The sequence below is a fragment of the Mustela lutreola genome, chromosome 2, assembly GCF_030435805.1.
Source record: "Mustela lutreola isolate mMusLut2 chromosome 2, mMusLut2.pri, whole genome shotgun sequence".
NCBI classification, from domain to species: Eukaryota; Metazoa; Chordata; class Mammalia; order Carnivora; family Mustelidae; genus Mustela; species Mustela lutreola.
In genome coordinates, this window is record NC_081291.1 from 165854995 (window position 1) to 165874763 (window position 19769).

Genomic DNA, 19769 nt, shown 5'->3' on the forward strand with positions numbered 1-19769 from the left:
GTCTGGAACCAAACCCACAATATCTCTGAGGTATTCCTGTATTAGTGATGAAGAAGGATTAGTCCTAGGGCTCTCTGCATTAAGTTATGATGAAATAATGGAATGCTTAGGCATTATAAATATATCTGTTTAATAAAGAGTTTCTTTGGGAAAGACATGAAATCTTCTCAAAAGGTGGTCTCCTCCTTTGCATACTCTTTAAATAAGCAGTCTTTACTATTGTCCATTGACCATTTCAGGGGGTCCACAAAAGCCGAAACCTGGCATCATCACGCCGCTACATCATTTGCCTTTTCCACGCTCATTCTCCCATAGTCATGATGTGGAACTTCCCAGAAACTATGGGATGTGTAATGTTGATGTCATTCTGATGGCTAATAGAATGCATGCAAATATATTTTTGTTTTTAAAATTTATAAGCACGAATTTCAAATGTAAGTATCAGCAAACACTTCTCTTTACAAGAAAGCTCTTGAGGATCCTCAATAATGTTTTTAAACACATTCTAAATTTTTGAGAATTGCTGCTTTAGTTATCCTGCCTGATCTGACCGTTGAGATACAGGGCAGGGTGGTAGCTCCGATTAAATTCAGAACTGTAGCAAACTAATCAGTTTGCAAAGTTGATATCTAAAACAAAACCAAAAGAGCATATATGAGGAAGTGCTCTCACATTGATGAGGTCACATCCAAAGGACACAGTTTTCAACTTGATGGAGCTTCCACTGGCTAGATCAGGATTTGTGACCTATCTGATTTGTGACTTTGTGATGAATCAGAAACGTTACTGGCATCTTCTAGTGGGTAAGAGAGGGGAGGGGAGGCTTTCCCACACGGAGGGAAAATCTAAAGATTATCATTAATGTCCACATTTTCCAAAAGAGTGTCATGAACAAAACACTTAGATTTGACACTTTAAATCATCCAGTATCTTAATACAAATATAAGAAATAATACAGAATTAAATAACATATGAAAAGCTTACTAAATATACAAATACCCAATTCAATAGTGAAAACAACACATACTTTAGTTCTTAGGTCACTGAGCCCAGACAAGAAAGCAAAAGACACTGCAAATGTCACTAATTTGGTCTTGTGATTTTTAAGAGTTCAAAAATATTCCACTAGTTAGAACAATATATTTAGAACAAAGGGATTTGTAAACCCATATGCACCTTCTCTACTGTTGTGAGAAGTTAATGCACGGGAAAAGAAGCCAGGAAAGAGAAGCATTTGAATTGACTTTGAACTGAATTTGAAACTTCCTAAATGCCTCTTTTTATTTTATCATATATTTCCTTTTGAATTCACAATGATTGGTATACAACTGGATCCTGTTATAAGTCAAATGGGACAGGAATTTTTTTTTTTTTTAAATGTGAGCTGCTGGGCTAACAATACTTATTCTTCTATACAAGTAGATAAGCAAAGTTAAGGTTGCCAATGTTACTTTGCAGTGAATTCAGTTTCATATTCATGGTGCTAAACGTCAGTCACAGAAGGGCATGAAGGACAGCAGTGAAACCAAGGGTTCTGGAAAGATCACTCACTAACAGAGCAGTGAGCAGGTAGAGAACGACCACCACCACATGAGGAGGAAACACACTTGTGGACCTACGAACTATATGGAAGAGATCAAACAGCAACAGAAAGGTGAAAGGTCATCTCAGAAAAGTTCTTTGGTCCTTAACACCTTCCCGTGTTCTCCTTTCTCTTCTTCATTTCTTGATTCCTTTTTTCCCTGGAATTACATCAGTTTTTAGAGCAGAATGGCAAACTATCTCACCCAACTTCCTAATTTTCTAGATGCAGGTGTGGATGCTCATTGAGATAAAGTGATGAACAGAGGGTTGGCTTTCGATGGAGCCAGAGTCAGCCTCTGAATTGTGGCTACTGATTCAAAGTCCAGTCTCCATTCAATAGCACAATACTTCATTGCTTCACAAAATCAAGTCCTACAACAGACTTGAGAGGTAAAACGACTTCCTTTTAGAACTCCCACAACCACTGGGTAGCTTAGATGGCAGTAGAAAATCTTGAAATTCTTAGGTCTTTTACCCCTACTTCTTCTGCTCTTTCTGTCCCTCAGAGAACCATCATTTTCCTCCTGCCTTCCTCCTGAGTCAGATTCAAGTAGACCAGGGTGTAACTTTTCAGGGTTCTGTGTGATTCCTCTACGGCTCTGGATAAACGAAAGATCAAGATATTAACTTCAAACATTTATAATGTCTATCCTAACATATTTGAAGAAGGATCAGTAAGAATAGAATACATCTGTGCATATTTCATTGGCAAAGATAAGGACATTTCTGACCCAATGTGAAGTGGGGAGACCATGACTCTTTCCAAGGGACATAAGTAATTCTAAGAAATAATGTCTTGCAGAATCACTTAGGACTATTAGGACTAAAAGTTAAAAAAAAAAAAAAAAAAAAAAAAAGAAAGAAAGTAAAAAAAAGCTAAAAAAAAAAAAAGAAAAAGAAAGTCAAAGAATTCCAAATAATCGACATGTATTTTATTTATAAGACCTTGAGCTTTGTTCTCTGGATACTAACTCACGGGACATTGGGCTGGAAATGGTCACAAAGTAGACCTTCCAGGGGCTTTTCCTGGGCTACCAGCTTTCCAGCACCTAAACTGAAAAGGCATGAAAAGATCTGGGATTTTATCTTGGTGCTACCTCTCATTCTTTGTGTAATCTTAAGTAAATAAATACAGTTTTCTCTACCAGAAACTTGAATATTTAAAACCTGCCAAAAATTCCAGTGTCTGCTCTCTGTGGTAAAAAACAGAACAGCGTGGGCAAGAAGGTCGAGACTGAAGGTACTGCTGGCGAGTAACTCTGTCAACTGGTCATGACATTTTGATATGATGGATGGCTTCCGCCCCTTTTCAAGGGTAAACTCTTGTAGAATAATATGTTGGAATGCAAGATTTCTCCCAGCATTTCTGACCTAAACAGTTCAATAAAGATTGCCTCACATTTTTCTTATTAAAACACCTCATTTCTTCTGCTTGGAGCTATGAGGAAACTGCAGCAGGATGTTGGCTACCATTCATGCAGCCTGCCTCAGGGAGACAGACATGAGTACAGTTTATATACAATGCAAAGATTCTTATTATTTTAGAAGCAAATACTCTTTGTCTTATCCTAACTGGTCACTAATTTCATTATATTGTTCATTGGGCATTTCTGTTATTTGATATAGTACTTGAAGAAAAAGTGAAATTTGGCATACGCACTTCATAAGAATGTCTAAATTTTCTATTGTTTGCCAATTCTGCCTCAGCTCAAACAAACAAAAGAAAACTAGGACTCAAGACAAAAATTTCAAAGACCGAGGTGATTATCTGTCTATTAAGATAATAGACAAAGTGAGGTTAGTTTCTGGGAAGCATGTAATCATTGCTGGGTTGACTAATGAGAAATAAAAGGTTATTCTCAAGCCCAAATTTAATTTCATTGTAGTATATGTGGAAGGGGCAAATTTTATGACATCAACATGGCTTTAGTAGCAAGAACTGTTATAAAATGGGACAAAATTTCCCTAGGAAATTTTATTTTATTTTTTCACTTTCTATTTTAGTAATAAAGCACTGGATTCACAAAAGAGAAAGAAAAGAGGATGTTCTTTGAAAACATTTCAACCTATTATCTTACTGCTGTAGTCTCATGGGAAGTAACTGCAGTGATCCCATCAGGAATGCTACAAAGAGAAAAATGCTTCTAAGTCATCATACCTTCCTCCAGAGTGCACCTTTACTGGTGAAAAGAACACCATTCTTTTTGGCATTAAAGAGGATCTCAAGAAAAAGAGAGTCTACTTTTTCTACAAAAATAACCTCATCATTAGAGATCATGCCTCTATCCCAAAACTATGCATCTGCTTGTGCTTTGTGTGCAAAGAATAAGTGATTTTGATCTAACATAGACTTTGCTATTGCCGTACTTCCTTATTTAACAGAGCCAAACCTTACTTAACTAGATTCATCTTACCACTGAGCAGCTTCCTAGAGAGGATTCTTTTCTACTCACATTCAGTCAGTTCAAGAGTTAATTCATCCCTCATCTCCTCTTTCTCTCTGCATGAACCTTGGACACAAACACCCACACGCTCACACACATTCAGTTCCCCCTTTTCACTTCTTTATCTTTAAACACATCACCATTGTTCCAGTCACTGGGTTCAGGAACTGAGTGTCATCTTTGACTGATCATGTTTCCCTGCCCATCCAAAAGCATTAGGTGTTTAGGAGGATGAAAAGAAAAAGAGAAGATAAAAAGAGAAAACCCAAAGTAAGGGCAAGGAAAGAGAAGCAAATGCAGTAGGTCCATTCGCTTTTGTCACAAATTGATAGTCAGAATTTTTTTTTCAAGATTTTATTTCTTTATTTGACAGAGAGAGATCACAAGTAGGCAGAGAGACAGGCAGAGAGAGAGGGAGAAGCAGGCTCGCTGCTGAGCAGAGAGCCCGACATGGGGTTCGATCCCAGGACCCTGGGATCACGACCCGAGCTGAAGGCAGAAGCTTTAACCCACTGAGCCACCCAGGTGCCCTGATAATCAGAATTTTTAAAAGAAATTTAAAGTGTCAACATCTATGGTTTTCTTCTCTTTCTCCCAACTTTTTGTATAACTTCAGTTTTGGTCTTGAGTGTTTAAGTCTCCAGCATAATCGACACTTAGTTTTACTAGCTATTTAAGTAAATGGGACCAAATGATCTGGCTGTTAAAATATTTGAAACCAGCAAAAAAATTCAGTCACCCAAAATGTGACACAGAACATTGAATGTAGTTAACTGATTTGGTCATATGTCATGAAGGCATCATCCATAAACGGCAATCCCAGTGCTTGCAAGCTTCTACAGATGTTCAGGTGTTTATTTTCATAAATGAGAAAAAGTTCGGAAACAAAGTTAAGTTTACTCCCCTTGTTTCAGGAACTGGAAAAAAACATTGAACAATAGTGTTTTCCAGAAAACCCAAGACCTATTTAATGAACAAAGGACCATGATTTTGCAAGTGCCCCATTCTAGTGGAATTTACCTTGGGCTTAAATGATTGTATTATAAGATTCTTGTCCAACAGGGACTTTTTAAGATGAATTTGAACACTTCATACTTCTTTCCTCACACTTTCCAAAAGAATATAGCAATAACAGCAAACAAGGGCTAAAATACATGCAACCCAATAGTGCCTTTCAAGTCAGGACTCCAGGACATCAGAGCTGGAAGAACATTCTGGCAGAGGTCAGCTGACCAAGCCAGGGTTCTAGCCCTAAGCCTGTCGTTAATTAGCTGTGTAATCTTAGGGAAGGAAGTCAATTTCCCTCTCTGGCTTCAAGTCCTAATGGGAAAAATGATGTTTTGGGGTAAAGTAAAAGCAAAGAGCCTTCTGCCTTTGACATTCTGCAGAGCACTAATGAATTCTATGGGCCTATGTTTATATGCATAAAATTATCTGATCTGTAATCTCCTTTTCCCACAGAACAGTTTCTTTTATCTATTTTTGCAAAGGGGTCATTGACACTGAAGATCTGTTGCTACTCTTATAAAATCACAAGGATTAATCTGGTAGTTTACATAAGGCAAAATTAAGTGTCTGAAAAACCTACAATATGAGCTTATGATTTAACTTAAAAAAAAAAAACAACAGTTTAGGGCTCCTGGATGGCTCAGTCCTTAAGCGTCTGCCTTCCACTCAGGTTGTGATACGGGGTTCCTGGGATGGAGCCCCACATCGGGCTCCCTGCTCGGCAGGAAACCTGCTTTTCCTCTCCCGCTCCCCTTCCTCGTGTTCCTGCTCTCGCTGTTTCTCTCTTGCTGTCAAATAAATAAATAAAATCTTTAAAAAAAAAAAGAAGTTTCTCAGACCAAAAAATTAAAAAAAAAAAAAAAAACCAACAGTTTTTTCCTTCCCTATCTTTCAGTCATCTGAGATGGAAAAAACTACCGTATCAGCCTTTTAACCCTTGGAAATCCCCATCACACATACCATAAACTGAAGCTTTGCATTAACTTTAATAACTTATGCACTGCCTCCCGAAAACAAACAAACAAAAAAATACTTCTCTCTCTCTAGCTGAATCCTCTTGTTTTATAGCATCTCATTTTATAATATATCCCAAGATTTTAGACTCAACTTTTATGAGGTACTGAAGTTAAAATAAGAATAAGAGGGCGCCTGGTGGCTCAGTGGGTTAACGCCTCTGCCTTCGGCTCAGGTCATGATCCCATGGTCCTGGGATTGAGCCCCGCATCAGGCTGTCTGCTCGGCAGGGAGCCTGCTTCCTCCTCTCTCTCTGCCTGCCTCTCTGCCTACTTGTGATCTCTGTCTGTCAAATAAATAAATAAAATCTTCAAAAATAAATAAATAAAATAAAATAAGAAAAAGAGAATTGAAAACCTCACTTGGAGAATCTATCCATCCATCCGTCCATCCACCCATCCATCCAACCATCCAATGATTCATTCACTTTCTTAATGAAAGTTTATTGAGCACTTAATATACATAAGACATTGTGAGAGCTATTGAAGGGACAGAGAAAAATTTATAGTCTATAAGGATAGAATAACATGACCTAGTTATAAGTCTAGGTCACCTGTATGCTGCCTCTAGTGTTTGACACATAGTTAGAGTATAACAGAAAATACTACTTAATTAGTGAGTATACTGGAAAATTTCAGAGTCTCTTACAAGAAGTAGCTGGCCTAGGGAGTGCTGTAAAAGGAAAAGAGATGATCTTTCCCATTAACTGGCAGAAGAATACAGCATGGGTACTGAGAATTTTTTCCTCTGGTGTTGCTATCAGCTGACTCTACAGTGATCAGACAAATATTTTCCACATTTGCTCTCAACAACCCTTACTCTTAACTTACAAATAATTAGCCATTAAATGATCTTAGCAAACGAAAGCAGAAATATCCAGTTTAATGTCCAACTGCATGAAAATGAACCCCAAAGTCTTCTAAAACACCAGCAACAACAAGCAGAACACATGGTTGCCAACCTTTATTTACATCTTCCTGTGCCACCCACAGTGCTATTAAAAAATCATTTGTTTCCTTCTTTGTACTTCCTGTGATAACTTACCTCAGTCTTGGTTCCGATGACGTTTCCAGTATAATAAGATAGAAATTAAAACCAGGAGTATTACCAAGGAAACAATGCTTAACAAGAGCGGAACTGAAAACCAAAAGCCTATAGATGGTGAAGGGAGAGAAAGAAGAAACAAAGTCATAAGCAAAAACTGTTGAGGCAAAAAGTGGTCAAGCAATCGTGAAGTTTTTCCTAGAGTGGAGCTTTCAATGAAAATTATATTCAAATATATACCTATTGAGGTCTCCATTCATGTTTTCATATTATTTCAATAACATTATGTTAATAATAATCTAACCACACATTTTCTGTGGTTACTATCCCCTAAGGGCTTTGAATGTATTATTTCATTTAATCTTCAAAACAACCCAAGAGTTAGGTATTATTATCATCATCTCACATATAAAAACAACAACAACAAAACAAAAACTGCGGCTCAGAGAAGCTAAATAAGCCCCCAAATCAGCCTAGTAAGGGGGAGAACCAAAGCTTAGCCAGAGGTCAAAGCCCATTAAAATAATGTATTTACTGAAGAAGTTGCAGAAAATAAAGGAAAAAAAAAATCATGAATTTCATGATTCCAACCCCAACTCATCTCAATGTTTTTATTGTATCTCTTCTCATCTATGTCTTTGTTATTAATTCTCTTTCCAAAGGCTCCTCAATGTCACTCCACAATACTACAGCAGGGAAAGAGCTTCCTGATTCCATAGTTCCCAGCGTCTTCCCCATCCTTCTGTAGGGGATTTGTCACATTACCTAATTCAATTGAACCTGTTCAGACAGAGATGCATCTAACTTCCATAGTTACAATGCATGATAAATGCCTGAAGCATGGATGACTTTCAGTAAATGTTTGTGGAGTAAACAAACGTTACACAAATGACGTATAAACATTATAAATAACGTAAGTCAGTGTTGGCATTCTTGGACAAGACATGTTCCTTTTCAGCTTCTCATTCTTCAGAACAAGAAATTCTTCAGGAATTTACCCTCTGCCTTGGCTGAAATTGAAGGTATCTTACAAATGTCCAGATCTAAGACCACAAATCTTTTGCCCAAATTTACTTAAATGTTGACATTTTGATTAGTCCATTTTTTTCAAGGACCCCCAAAATGACTACCAAAAATGGTCCCCAGAGGCCACCACATCCATAAGGCAGACAGGGGAAAGTTTTCCCAAGCTTTAGTGCTTAAAATGCTCCCTGAAAGGGGCGCCTGAGTGACTCCGATGATTAAGCATCTGCCTTCAGCTCAGGTCATGATCCAGCATCCCGGGATGGAGCCCCGTACCACGCTCCCTGCTCAGCGGGGAGTCTGCTTCTCCCTTTTCTTCTCCCTCTCCACCTGCTCATGCTCTTTCTGTCTCTATCTCTCTGTCTCAAATGAATAAATAAAATCTTCAAAAAAAAAAATTTCTCCTTGAAGAAAAAAGCATCAGTACCTTTGGAGGAAGCTTATGACTGGTGCTTCAAAGCCACACAGAGAAAGAAAATTGTGGCTATTCCCAAAGTGCCTAAAACTACCACTCCTTTAATCTCCCACCCACAAGCCTCCCTTCTTGTGTCCATGAGGTCCAGAGCGAGAAGCTTAGAGAGAAAAACACAAGAAAGCAAAAAAGGGTCTTGCTCAGGAGGCAGTTTGTTTCAAAGGGGTGAGGAAAACATTCTCAGATCAATCCCTTTCTTAAAAGATCTGTGGCCCCTCTTCCACAGTGTAAATGATGCAGAGCCCTCCTCCTAGATGGCACCTCTTGCAGGAACTCTTCCTGATGCCTCCAGACCGAGCTGAGCCTCTCCTCCCCACTCAATCCTCCCAGGGTGAACCGGAGTGCACTGTGGCTTTCCAACGAAGCATTTCACACAGTTTTATCATTGCCCACTGGATATTCCCAGTGGAATCGAAACTTTCTGAACAAAGAGACAAAGTCCTGCTTACTGTCATGTTTCAACAGTCCCAAACCTGGCACCCAACAGACGTTAGTGGCATGGGGAAAGAAAAAAAAAAAATGCACAGATAGATCTCAGCAAATGCATGTGGTATGTGGGCAACATACCACAGTTACCAAAGTAAAACTGGCTTTACTCGTTTCCTCAACTCTTTTTCTTTCCCCACTCACTCCATTCTCTCCCTTATGAACTCCTTGGCTAAGTGGCCAAGAGGTTCTGTAGAACATTCACCACTTGCCAGTTGTATGGACATGGATCCACCCACAGCCTTCTCTTACCTTTATCCACAGTTTGCGTGACGCTGGTCACGTTCCCCAGGTGAAGCACCTGGCAGACCACCTCCTTCCCCACCTGACTCTTGGGGTCTTTGACCTGAAGGACGCTCGTGACAGATGTGGTCCCATTGGGGTGGGAGAGAACCTCAGTACTGTTGTCAATCCCTGACCCAGACACCTTCCAGGAGATCACAGGGGCTGGGCGGGCATTGGCAGAGCAAGTGATATTCAGGTGGTCTTCGAAGAATTTATAGTGAAGGAACACTGTGGGCTGTACTGGGACAAAAAAAAAAAAAAAAAGAAAGAAAGAAACAAAGAAAGATGGTCTGCCATCAGTTAAGCACCACATTCTCTTCAGAGGATGGAAGAAGATCTTTACAGAAAGACACTGGGGGCTCAAGAGGTGAGATGTGGCACACCTGACCCAAACTGGGGCTCCTCAGTTCGTTCTGTGTCTAATCCTCCAGCCGGCAGGATAGAAACTGGCCTAGGACAAACCTGGAGCAAGAAAAATCCTCTCTACAGTTTGTCTGTAGGGGAATTAGCTGAGCGGGTAGAGAGGATCCTCTTTACCACATAGTCCAGAACCTAATTATTCTGTTCTCCTTTTCCATAGGCAATGCAGCATCTCTGGCTTCTTCTGGGTGTCCCTCTCACAGTCTGACAGAGGTCACCTGTCAGCACTGCCAAAGAGGGAGGCTGACCTCTCAGAAGCCCCAGGGCGGTTTCAGACCTGAGAGCCCACAGAGGGGCTGCTGCTTAGAGATGGCTTTTCTCTGCTTGGAGCTGGAGCAGGGAATGATATGTGTGGAGGAGACTTGGAAAGACCCTGCTTGGAGTATCTACAGAAAATGTTAATTGGAAATTCACTGCTGATAACAAGAAAATCGCAGAATGACAGTTGAAAGGACCTTGGAGATCACCTGATGGAATTAAGAGAAAATGTCTAGCTTACAAGAAAAGCATATTATGTTAGTCCAGCTTTTACCGTGTTCCTTTTGAAAAAGTCCCTTGACCCATGAATTCATTTTCATTGTGTACTTTGAATACACAGTTTATCTCAGCTGAGCAAACACAGGATGGCTTTCCTGTGGTTGCTCTGAAGCCTACAAGATAATTAAAGGCCACTAGCTAAAGGAAAGCCTGGTCTGTGTTTAGAGGTTCAAGGGGGGGGGGGGGGGAGGGCAGTGGGCTAGAGGATATGGGGCCAGAGGACTGTGGCTTCTTCCAAAGAACACTCAGATTACTAAAGTCAATGGGCAGTAGGGGAAGACAGATAAAATTGAAGGAAGAGGAGTGCGGTTGACGTGGTGAGACATGGTGAGACTGGGTGGCAGGGTTCTCTGGAGCATCAAAGGAAGCTCCAGACGGAAGCTACCAGGTGTGGCTGGAAAGGATCGGTGTGGAAAAGAACAGGGTTACTATCCGCAAGACTCAGGGGAGTATAGTTTTCTGGTAACAAAACAAACAAACAAACAACAACAAATATATATATATATATATATATATATATATATATATATATATCTCGAAGTTTATGAGTGAAGGAGAATAGAAAAGAGATAATAAAAAAAAAGAAGAAAAGAAAAAGTAACGGAAATGAGAAAAAATGACAAAAGAAGGAAAAGAAGAAAAGTGAGGAGGGAGGGAGGGAAGGAGGAAGGAAGAATAGGAAAGAAGGAGGGAAGATTGGAGGGAGGGGGAAGAGGAAAAAGGGGAGACAAAGAGGCAAAGAGAGAAAGAAAACAAAAGAAATAGAGTCCAGAAGAAAACCTGGCATAAGATCATGCCGAGAGTACTCAGTATCGGCGAAATAAGTGAAGGAAACCTTTTTTTTTTTTTTTTTTTGCTGTTGCCATACCTCCCCCTTGCATTCGTTTACTTATCCTCCTCTTACTCCGTGTCCAGTATTCTTGGTGTGCTCAGACTCTCACTTGAACGTTCCTGATAACCCTGTCTGAACGACTCTTTTCCCTTCTAAAATTAGGTCCAAGTGTGCCACGCTCCAAAGTTACCCTGACTGCTACTTCTCAATTCTTGATCTCAACTATGTGTCAGTTAAAAGGAAAAGAATTATGACAAACTAAGCCTCTTGGGTTTAAAAGAGTGCTTGTTATCCAGTTAAATACCTAGTCGACATCAGGTATGAAGGGTCTCTGTGGAACGTCTCCTCACCAAAGCCGAGAGAATGTGTTGGAACAAAATGAGAGGGACCACAATAACTGGCTCTGGTGAGGCCCAATCTGGCTCTGTCCTTAGATCCAAAACTGTTAGAGCTTTAACGACCCCTACAGATGATTGATTATGTACTTACTGTGCAGATAGATAAACTCTGGTTCAGAGAGTGGATGGGACGCTCCCTGGGTCACATGACTGTTAATGGCAAAGCCAGGTCTGAATCATATCACTACTTATGAAGAACCCATTATCCCCACCATGGTCCTTGATTTACGCTTGCTGACAACACCATTCCTCAGAGCAAAGATAACTCCAGCCAGAGATTCAGGGTAGCCCCGTGAGCTTTCCAAATAACAATAACCACAGTTATAGCAGACATGAAAGGCTAAGCATCTTCTCGTGAAACTTTCTGAGGTTAGCACCCTGAAAAACTAGGCACTACCACCATGTTCCAAACATTCTTGAAAATAACATTTCTAGCCAGAGACAATGTATTCCCAGAGATTCTCACCAGAGAGGGTGAGGCAGGCTATTCCTGAGATCTTCCCAGAACCAAAAGTATTGAAGAGGCACTTGTAACACCCTTCATCCTCCAGGGTGGTATTCCAGAACGTGATGGTTGAGTTCTTGAGTTCCAGCTCAGTGATGTTTATCTTGTCCTTATAGGCGGGCTGGACCACAACCCCATGGTTCTTGCTGAAGGTGACCATGTTTTCTGGGCTAACAGGCTTGATTTTCTGCCATGTCACAATCAAGACTTCCTCAGAATTTTGCAGAGAGCATCTTAAGGAAGCAGGTGTGTTCAGTGGCCTTTTTTCATTTTGGGTCACCACTTTTATCATGGAATCATAAAAGAACATTTATATTTTAAAAGTTAATACATAAAAATTCACATTTTTCTGATTAAAAAAATGCATGTTCAAAGTTAAACATAGAAAAGATAGAGAAAAATGCAAAGAAAATATTTACCTACATCCCTGATATTGCTAGAGAAATATAAGTTCAAATATGTTTACTTTCAGAGTAACAGAGTAAAAAAACAAGAAAGCAAACCCTCGTGACAGAAATGCCTCAATGAATCCCTGTAAGCTGAAAGTATGAAAATGAAGTTGGAGATAAAATTTGCCAGAGAGAATAGAAGCATCACCAAGAGTGTTCATGCCTAGAGGTACAGAAGCAAGGAAGGGCCAATGGACAATTGGCAGAGTGATCCGTTTAAGTGAAGAAGATGTAGCTACCCTATACATTCCACATGCATGCCCTACAAAGAAGGGGCAGCAACAGCAGGGTCTGCCTCCAGGAAGCAGTGTGAATATAGGGACCGAAAGTAGAAAAATATACCAGACGGTGTTTCAGAAAACTATATAGTACCAGAAGGCTTTGACAGCCAAATAATGATCTACGCATTCCCACATTTTTACTTAATGCCATGCAGAATATAAGGCATGACAGTAACTTCTTCCCCTTATAGTGCTGGCTACTCATATTGATATGATAGATGATTCAGCGGGAAATCTTTATATAATAACAACTAGGCAGACATCTGAGAAAGCTGACAATGAGAGAAGAAAAAACTCTACAAACCCAGGAACTCATGCCAAATGAATAATAAATCAATAAACACTTTGACATGAATAAATGTGATATCTTAAATGTAAAAAGAAGCCAGCATTGTAAATAGTAGAAATCAGAGTTGTAGAAAATGACAAATGCAAAATCTTAACGATTTGGCGGACTTAGCAGAACGGACATCACTAAAGGGTAAACTAGCTAAGTAGGAAACACAGGTCATGGGATTCTTCCAGAATGTGGCACAGAAAATTCAAAGACCCGGAATGTTTCGGCATCAGAACTTTGAGACTTACTAGAAGGGAAAAGGAAGAATGGGAGACAAAAACACTGTGAGGGACAAAAATGTATTCTCCAAAATGATAAAAGAAGCTTTATGTTGGGGCGCCTGCTTGGCCCAGTCGGTTAAACATTCAACTTTTGATTTCAGCTCATGTCATGATCTCAGGGTCATGGGATTGAGCTCCAGGTCAGGCTCTGCACTCAGCAAGAACTCTGCTTGAGATTCTCTCTCTCTCTCTCCCTCTTACCCCCCACATTCTCTCTCTCTCAAATAAATAAAATAAATCCTTAAACAAACACACAAACAAACCTTTCTGTGCCTAACAACGTAAATGAAACATATAAAAAACTATAGAACTGAAAAGAAAAATTTTAAATCCACAAAAATAATTTTCCATAGTTTTCTCAGAATTTTCACTTCCATAAATTGAATAAAACAAAAAAGTCAAATATAAGGATGAAAAGTTTTGAAGTGAATATTTATATATAAATCATTACATATAAAAATTATATGTGTATGTATATGTAAGTATGTATTTATAAACTTTTACCCAAAGAGAACACACAATCTTTACATTCCCCCAAACTGAACTTGAAACAGGATGCAAAAAAACCTCCTACCCTATGGTCTTGCACACTGATCACAATGCAATAAACAAGAAATTTACATACTTCTTTCAACTCTAATTACACCAGAAATCATAGCAAGACTAATCAATTACCATAAATAACAAGGAGACTAGAATGTATTAAAGTCCATAGAAATTGATAAAGCCATTTTCAGAAGGAAATATTTAATCCTAACTTCACTAGGACATAAGAGAGATTGAAAAATGAGTACACACATTTATCCAAACATCCCAGGCCCCCAAAAGATTAAAAACAAGTGAATTAATATGGATAAAAGCACAAATTAATGAAATGGTAGACAACATGTAGACTTAATTTAAAAAACACCAAAATCTGTGTGTTTTTTTTTTTAAATGAGTAACAGAGAGAACATGTTGGCTAGCATAATTAGCTAAAAAAAAAAAAAAAAAAAAAAAAAAAAGAAGCACTATCCTCTCAGTGGCCCTTCAAAAATGTTAAGGTAAGGATGACAAGATAGGTATAGCAACAGACACAAATTGGAACCCAGGAGTACACTCCTGGGATGTACACTCTTGGTAGATGTGATAACTTCTGGAGGCTATACCTGTTGTTGGGGTTTTCTGAAAGTTTGTTGAGATTTTGCAGAGAAGAGATTTGAAGAAATTGCTGCTTTTAGAATGTAGAGTAGAAGAGAAACCCAAGTTAGAGTTTCAACCTCTTAGGTGATTTTTGTATTTGACTATGGAAGAAATAATTTAATGGAAAGTCTACAATTCTTTGATGCTTCTATGGAATGCCATTTAAAGTCCCTCTGGTCCATTGGTAAAGCCTGTGCTATGGATGGTGAGAAGCCTGCCCTGTCCCCAACTGTGAAGGCTGATTAGAAAGCAACAGCACGTGGAAGGTGACAGAAGGTCAGCGAAGTGAGGGGATGCTTTCCCATGGAACAGAGGAGAAAGGTCTGGCACAAGTAGGGAACTCAACGAGTAAGTGGACAGCACAGGCATATGCTTTATATAGACTTTATATAGACTGTGAACCTATGTAATAATTTCATTATTTTCCACAGTCTTCTGCAAAGGAGGGGTATGCCCAGTTTAAAAGCTTACTACCAGATTACCTTCTACGAAGGGTATATTCATTCAGACTCCCAAAGTGTTTCCATATCTTTATAAACATAGGAAATTATATTTAAATAACATTTAGAACTCATTTGTTTTGATAGGTGAAAAACATCTTAATTTAGAAAGAATTTCTTCACGTCTGGTTTTATCCTTAGAAACAGTTTCTAAATATTCAAAATCTTTTTCCATTTCGAAACCAAAAATGTGGAAAGCAGAAAGAAACACTCCCATTCCTCCAAGCAAATTACATGTTTAAATAATTCATGCAGACAAACGAACTAGCACAGCACAAACAACACTAGCCAGATGTCTCCCCTCCAGAAATTGTGCTCCCTGGACCCCATGCAGGGGAACTGGGTATCTTTTTACCTTTCGCCCTGCATGGCATCACTGCTGCAAAGAACCAAATCAATCTGTAGGCAGACAGACGACAGAAGGACCTCCTGAACACCTGAAGACAGAAAGCAAAGCAAAGACATGGGCATTTGCATGTGGACAAAAAGCTAAGGAAGCTTCAATCCCATGGCCACCTCAGGGAATGCTGCAGCTAACATTTTAACCACCAGATAACATTGGTTTTGTGGATGCAGAACTAGAGACTACAGATGGAAGAAATAAAAGAGCATGCTCAGCAGCAATATGGCTCCTGCATTATGGCAACCTTTAGCACTTTGAGGCCTCGCTCTCAAAACCACTACTGTCAAGAGCAAGGTCTCAAAGATGTAGGATGGGTGGGGAAAACAGACTGCCAGAGATACACACAAAAAAACACAGAGATGACACACGCTGGACAGCATCCATTTCCCAAATAATCCACATCCGTTAATATCAAAGACGGTAACTCAGGGGTTGGAACCACTTTTCAGAAAGATATGACTGCCTTGAAATTTGCTGAAGAAGATGTCCCTGAAAATACTACAAGTTTTAGATGAACCGTACCTTTTAAAAAATAGTAATATCCAGAGGCACCTGAGGGGCACAATTGGTTAAGTGTCCAACTCTTGGTTTTGGCCCGTGATCTCCAGGTCCCTGGATCAAACCTCACCACCAGCTCTGCATTCAGGGCAGAATCTGCTTGAGATGCTCTCTCCCTCTCCCTCTCCCTCTGTCTCTCCCATTTGTGGGCGTGTGCTGTCTCTCAAATCAATAAATAAATCTTAAAAAACAACAAAAAAGTAGTGTCTTTGTTTTTTTTTTTTTTCTTCATTGTTTTGTTTTCATCTGTCCAGGCAGAAATCCTTGGCATTTTTACATGATGATATTTAATTGAATGCTATTCTGGGTATCATTTTATTATAAAATGAGAGGGTGGGATGTAGGCAGATGAACTTCTCTCTACAGTAGCCCCACGGATCCTTTCACTTGATCTACATGTGTGTGTTCAGAAGGGTACAGGCGAGAAATGTCATTTCCCCCCATACACATTCTTCTATACTAGAGATGTGTAAGAAATGTAGGTTTCTCTGTATTTATCTTTACCTGAATTTTGTTGCTATTTCATGTTGCCATTCCAACTAGAGGTAGAGACTTCCTTGCAGTCAGTATCACATCATCTCTGTCAATTATTGCCCCTGCCACCCCCGCGCTTCACTACTGTCCCAATCTTTGGCATTGCATCTCCATTCCTGGAGGCTCACACAATGCCTAGTCATGGGACAGAGCTACTAGTCCTTTGTCACAATCTATCTACTATAGCATTCTCTAAGATGGATGCGTTGCCCTTCGTTCATCATGGTCATCAAGATTTGTGCAATTAAACCTTGTGCTTAGAAAGTGCCTTCTCGGGATGCCTGGGTGGCTCAGTTGGTTAAGCAGCTGCCTTCTGCTCAGGTCATGATCCCAGCGTCCTGGGATGGAGTCCCGCAGAGCAAGGAGCCTGCTTCTCCCTCTGCCTCTGCCTGCCATTCTGTCTGCCTGTGCTCGCTCTCTCGCCCTCTCTCTCTGATAAATAAGTAAAATCTTAAAAAAAAAAAAAAAAAAGAAAGAAAGAAAGAAAGAAAGAAAGTGCCTTCTCTCATCCTCTTTCATTCTCCAGATTCCATGCCCCTGGGTTCTCCCTATATGGGGCAAAGGGAAATTCTGTAGGCTCTCTGCCTGGACTCCCATGGATCTGTCCATCTCTGTTTTACTCTTGTCGCGATGAGGAGACTGGTCTCTTTCCAGAGTTTGCCCCAGATAAGCAAGGCACAGATGTTCTCTGTTCTTAGATTTCAGCACCTCCCTGTAAGTTCTAGTTATCACGCTCCTGAACTCCCTCCCCACTCACAGGGATCAGGTACAAGCCTGCCTTTCCAGAACACAAGCTTGTGTCAGGCCCTCTTTGCTCTCCCAGCCTAGAAAATACAAACCTTATTTGTATTTTAAGGTTCCCCCATCCCCTGCGTTCTTCCCATCTGGAAAAACGTATGTCCTTTGTTTTCCAATGTTGACGCTTTTAAAACTCAAATGCTTAGGCTCTTGCTGTCTCAACACCTTCGCTTCCAAAACTTAAGTCTTCTTTGCCACTCTACTTCCACACCATTTTTTTTTTAACTGTATGCCTCTCCCACACATGAAAACCCAAATTCTAGCAAAGAGGATGAGGAATACAGAATGGATTGGCTCTCAGAGTAAAAATCTGTGTTTTAGGATAAGACATAAAGTCGACACACACCATAGTGTGTGAGATGGGAGCCAAGAATGTTGAAGAAGGGAAAAAACAATTATTGAGGCAAGGGAATTAGAAGGAAAGCCTTGTTATTAAATATATACACAATTATTCTAGCTGACTGACGAGTTGGGGTTAACACAAATACCAGATGTGTGAGCCAGGACAAATGACTTTACCTCCCCAAAATGCAGTAAAAAATAACAGCACCAACCCTTCTGTTAAAAAGACTAAGCAAGTTAACACATGCAATGCTCCCAGAATAGTGACTGATAGGAGTAAGCACTAAATAAAATTGTTGTCATTACATTGGGTTACTATGAGAATTAAGCATGTAAACGACTAATACAGTGCCTAAGGTACAGTAAATCCCAAAACATGTTCGGTAACTTAAAAAAAAAAAATCCACTAATCAAATCACACATAGAGAGTACAAAATGAAAATGGACAAATCCACGTCTACCCCTTGCCAAGAGGGCCAGGGCTCCCAGAGACCTGTCTTACCTGACAGCTTCCCTCTGGCAGCCAACTGCTCCTATCCATGCCTCTTCCCCCTGAGTTTCTAGGTGTAGATCTGCTCCCACCATGTGTAGTTGCATGGACTCGTGAAAATTAACCTCTCTGTTTGTTTTCTTATTTGCAAAATCACATAACCATTCCTCCTCTGAAGGATGGTTGTGAAGATTAGCAGTACCCAGTGCGCGGAGTAAACACGCGCTCCCAGGCCACCATTCTCCTTTGTTAAGAAAGATACTGAAATGACTGGCCGTGCTGTCTTGCCAATAAACCATATATAGAAAAAAAAAAAAAAAAAAAAAAAAAAAAAAAAAACCTTGAGGTATTACTTGTATTTGGATTTTAATTTTGTATTGTTACGATTCTTTTCAATTATCCCAATGTAAATAAAAATCCGCTCATTCAGATCCGGAATAAACAAAATGTCTGTCTCTCTTGGATACTCTGGGGTTTAACCCTGATTTATCTGGCCCTTTCTGGCTCACAAGGCAAAGGACCGAAGGATGGAGAAAAGAGGCCGGTGCATCCGGGAGGGAGAGAGCTCTCCGGCAGAGAGCGAGCCCTGAATTCTGCAGCGCCCACCCCAGCTTTGTGTGCCAACACGGAGCCAAAGCAGCCATCCCTTTCTTGGGACAGAGTACAGCAGGGTGTGCTTTCCTGCGTCCGAGCCGGAGCCTGGGAGCCCAGCCGCCAGCCTGCCCAGAGGACCCGCCGGCCGCCCGCGCGCGCCTCCCGGCCCAGTTCCCCTCGGAGGACCGCCGTGATCTCGAGAGAAGCGTCTCCGTCGCCCAAGCCCCCGACTGGCAGCATCCTTCCTGGACAACTGGCACCGAGTACCGGGACTCCAGGACCAGCCTGGGAACCACCCTCCTCGAGGCGAAGTCCTCTTCTCCGCAAGGCTAAGCGTCGCGGGGAGAGCGCCGGCCCCGAGGCCAGCGCCGAACCAGTCCCGGGCCAGCCGCAGCCGGACGCGCGGAGCCCGCCGCCGTCCCCGGGGCCGGCGCGACATCCCCCGCCCTGCGCCCTGGTTCCACGCCCGGCCCCGCTCACCGGCCTCCCCATCGTCGCTCCCGGCCGCGCGCGATTGCCGGCTTCAGCTGGAAAGCCCGGGGGATCTCACCGCGGCGCGCGGAGCGTCTCTGGCTCAGGGGAGGCGGGCCAGTCTCCGCCCTGATACTAGCTCCGAGCACTTCATGGGAAAGCTTCCAACTTTCCCTCCCACCTTTAAACGTTTCCAGTTCTCGAGGGGACGGTTGGTGAAAGTGAGAAAGCTCTGTGGGGTGGGGGATACACTTTTTCCATTTTAATTTCAAGGACAGAAGGAAAACGGGGGAGATGAGGAGTCATCCGTTGGGCTTTAGCACTCAGGACCCGCAACTCGCAACGTCAAGCAGGTGTGAAATAACAGGAGGTGGTGAAACCGAAAAAAGAACAAAGGCTTTTCTTGGGGGGTCTTGGAGTTACAGTTCAGAGAGCACGGGTTGCGGGAAGCCAGAAAAACGCTGTGCTCTGGGGGGAAAGGCAAGCGGTTTTATGAA

General features: G+C 41.1%; 1 protein-coding gene across 3 annotated transcripts; it reads right to left on the reverse strand.

Annotated features, from left to right (window-relative positions):
• Window positions 1–106: 106 nt before the first annotated feature.
• On the reverse strand, window positions 107–19590 carry LOC131825142 (OX-2 membrane glycoprotein-like). Of its 3 annotated transcripts, none has more exons than XM_059164145.1 (6): window positions 19282–19590; window positions 15438–15519; window positions 12014–12334; window positions 9328–9600; window positions 7095–7202; window positions 107–2183 (listed from the first exon to the last, which is right to left on the reverse strand). In XM_059164145.1, the coding sequence occupies exons 1-5, from the start codon at window positions 19291–19293 to the stop codon at window positions 7096–7098; spliced, it is 795 nt and encodes a 264-aa protein (XP_059020128.1). In that variant the 5' UTR covers window positions 19294–19590; the 3' UTR covers window positions 107–2183; window position 7095. The 3 variants fall into 3 exon arrangements, with proteins under 3 accessions (XP_059020128.1, XP_059020127.1, XP_059020129.1); XM_059164144.1 differs by lacking the exon at window positions 19282–19590 and adding an exon at window positions 18220–18462; XM_059164146.1 differs by lacking the exon at window positions 15438–15519 and having other exon boundaries at window positions 19282–19577.
• Window positions 19591–19769: the final 179 nt, after the last annotated feature.

What these genes read in the sequence shown, in the direction of transcription:
- LOC131825142 (XM_059164144.1), bottom strand. Translation starts at nt 18,258, where the DNA reads ATGGATAGGAGCAGTTGGCTGCCAGAGGGAAGCTGTCAG. An exon ending in AGCCTGCCTCACCCTCTCTG is followed by an intron (nt 9,601 to 12,013) that starts GTGAGAATCTCT and finishes TTTTTGTCCCAG; the next exon opens with TACAGCCCACAGTGTTCCTT. An exon ending in CACGCAAACTGTGGATAAAG is followed by an intron (nt 7,203 to 9,327) that starts GTAAGAGAAGGC and finishes CACCATCTATAG; the next exon opens with GCTTTTGGTTTTCAGTTCCG.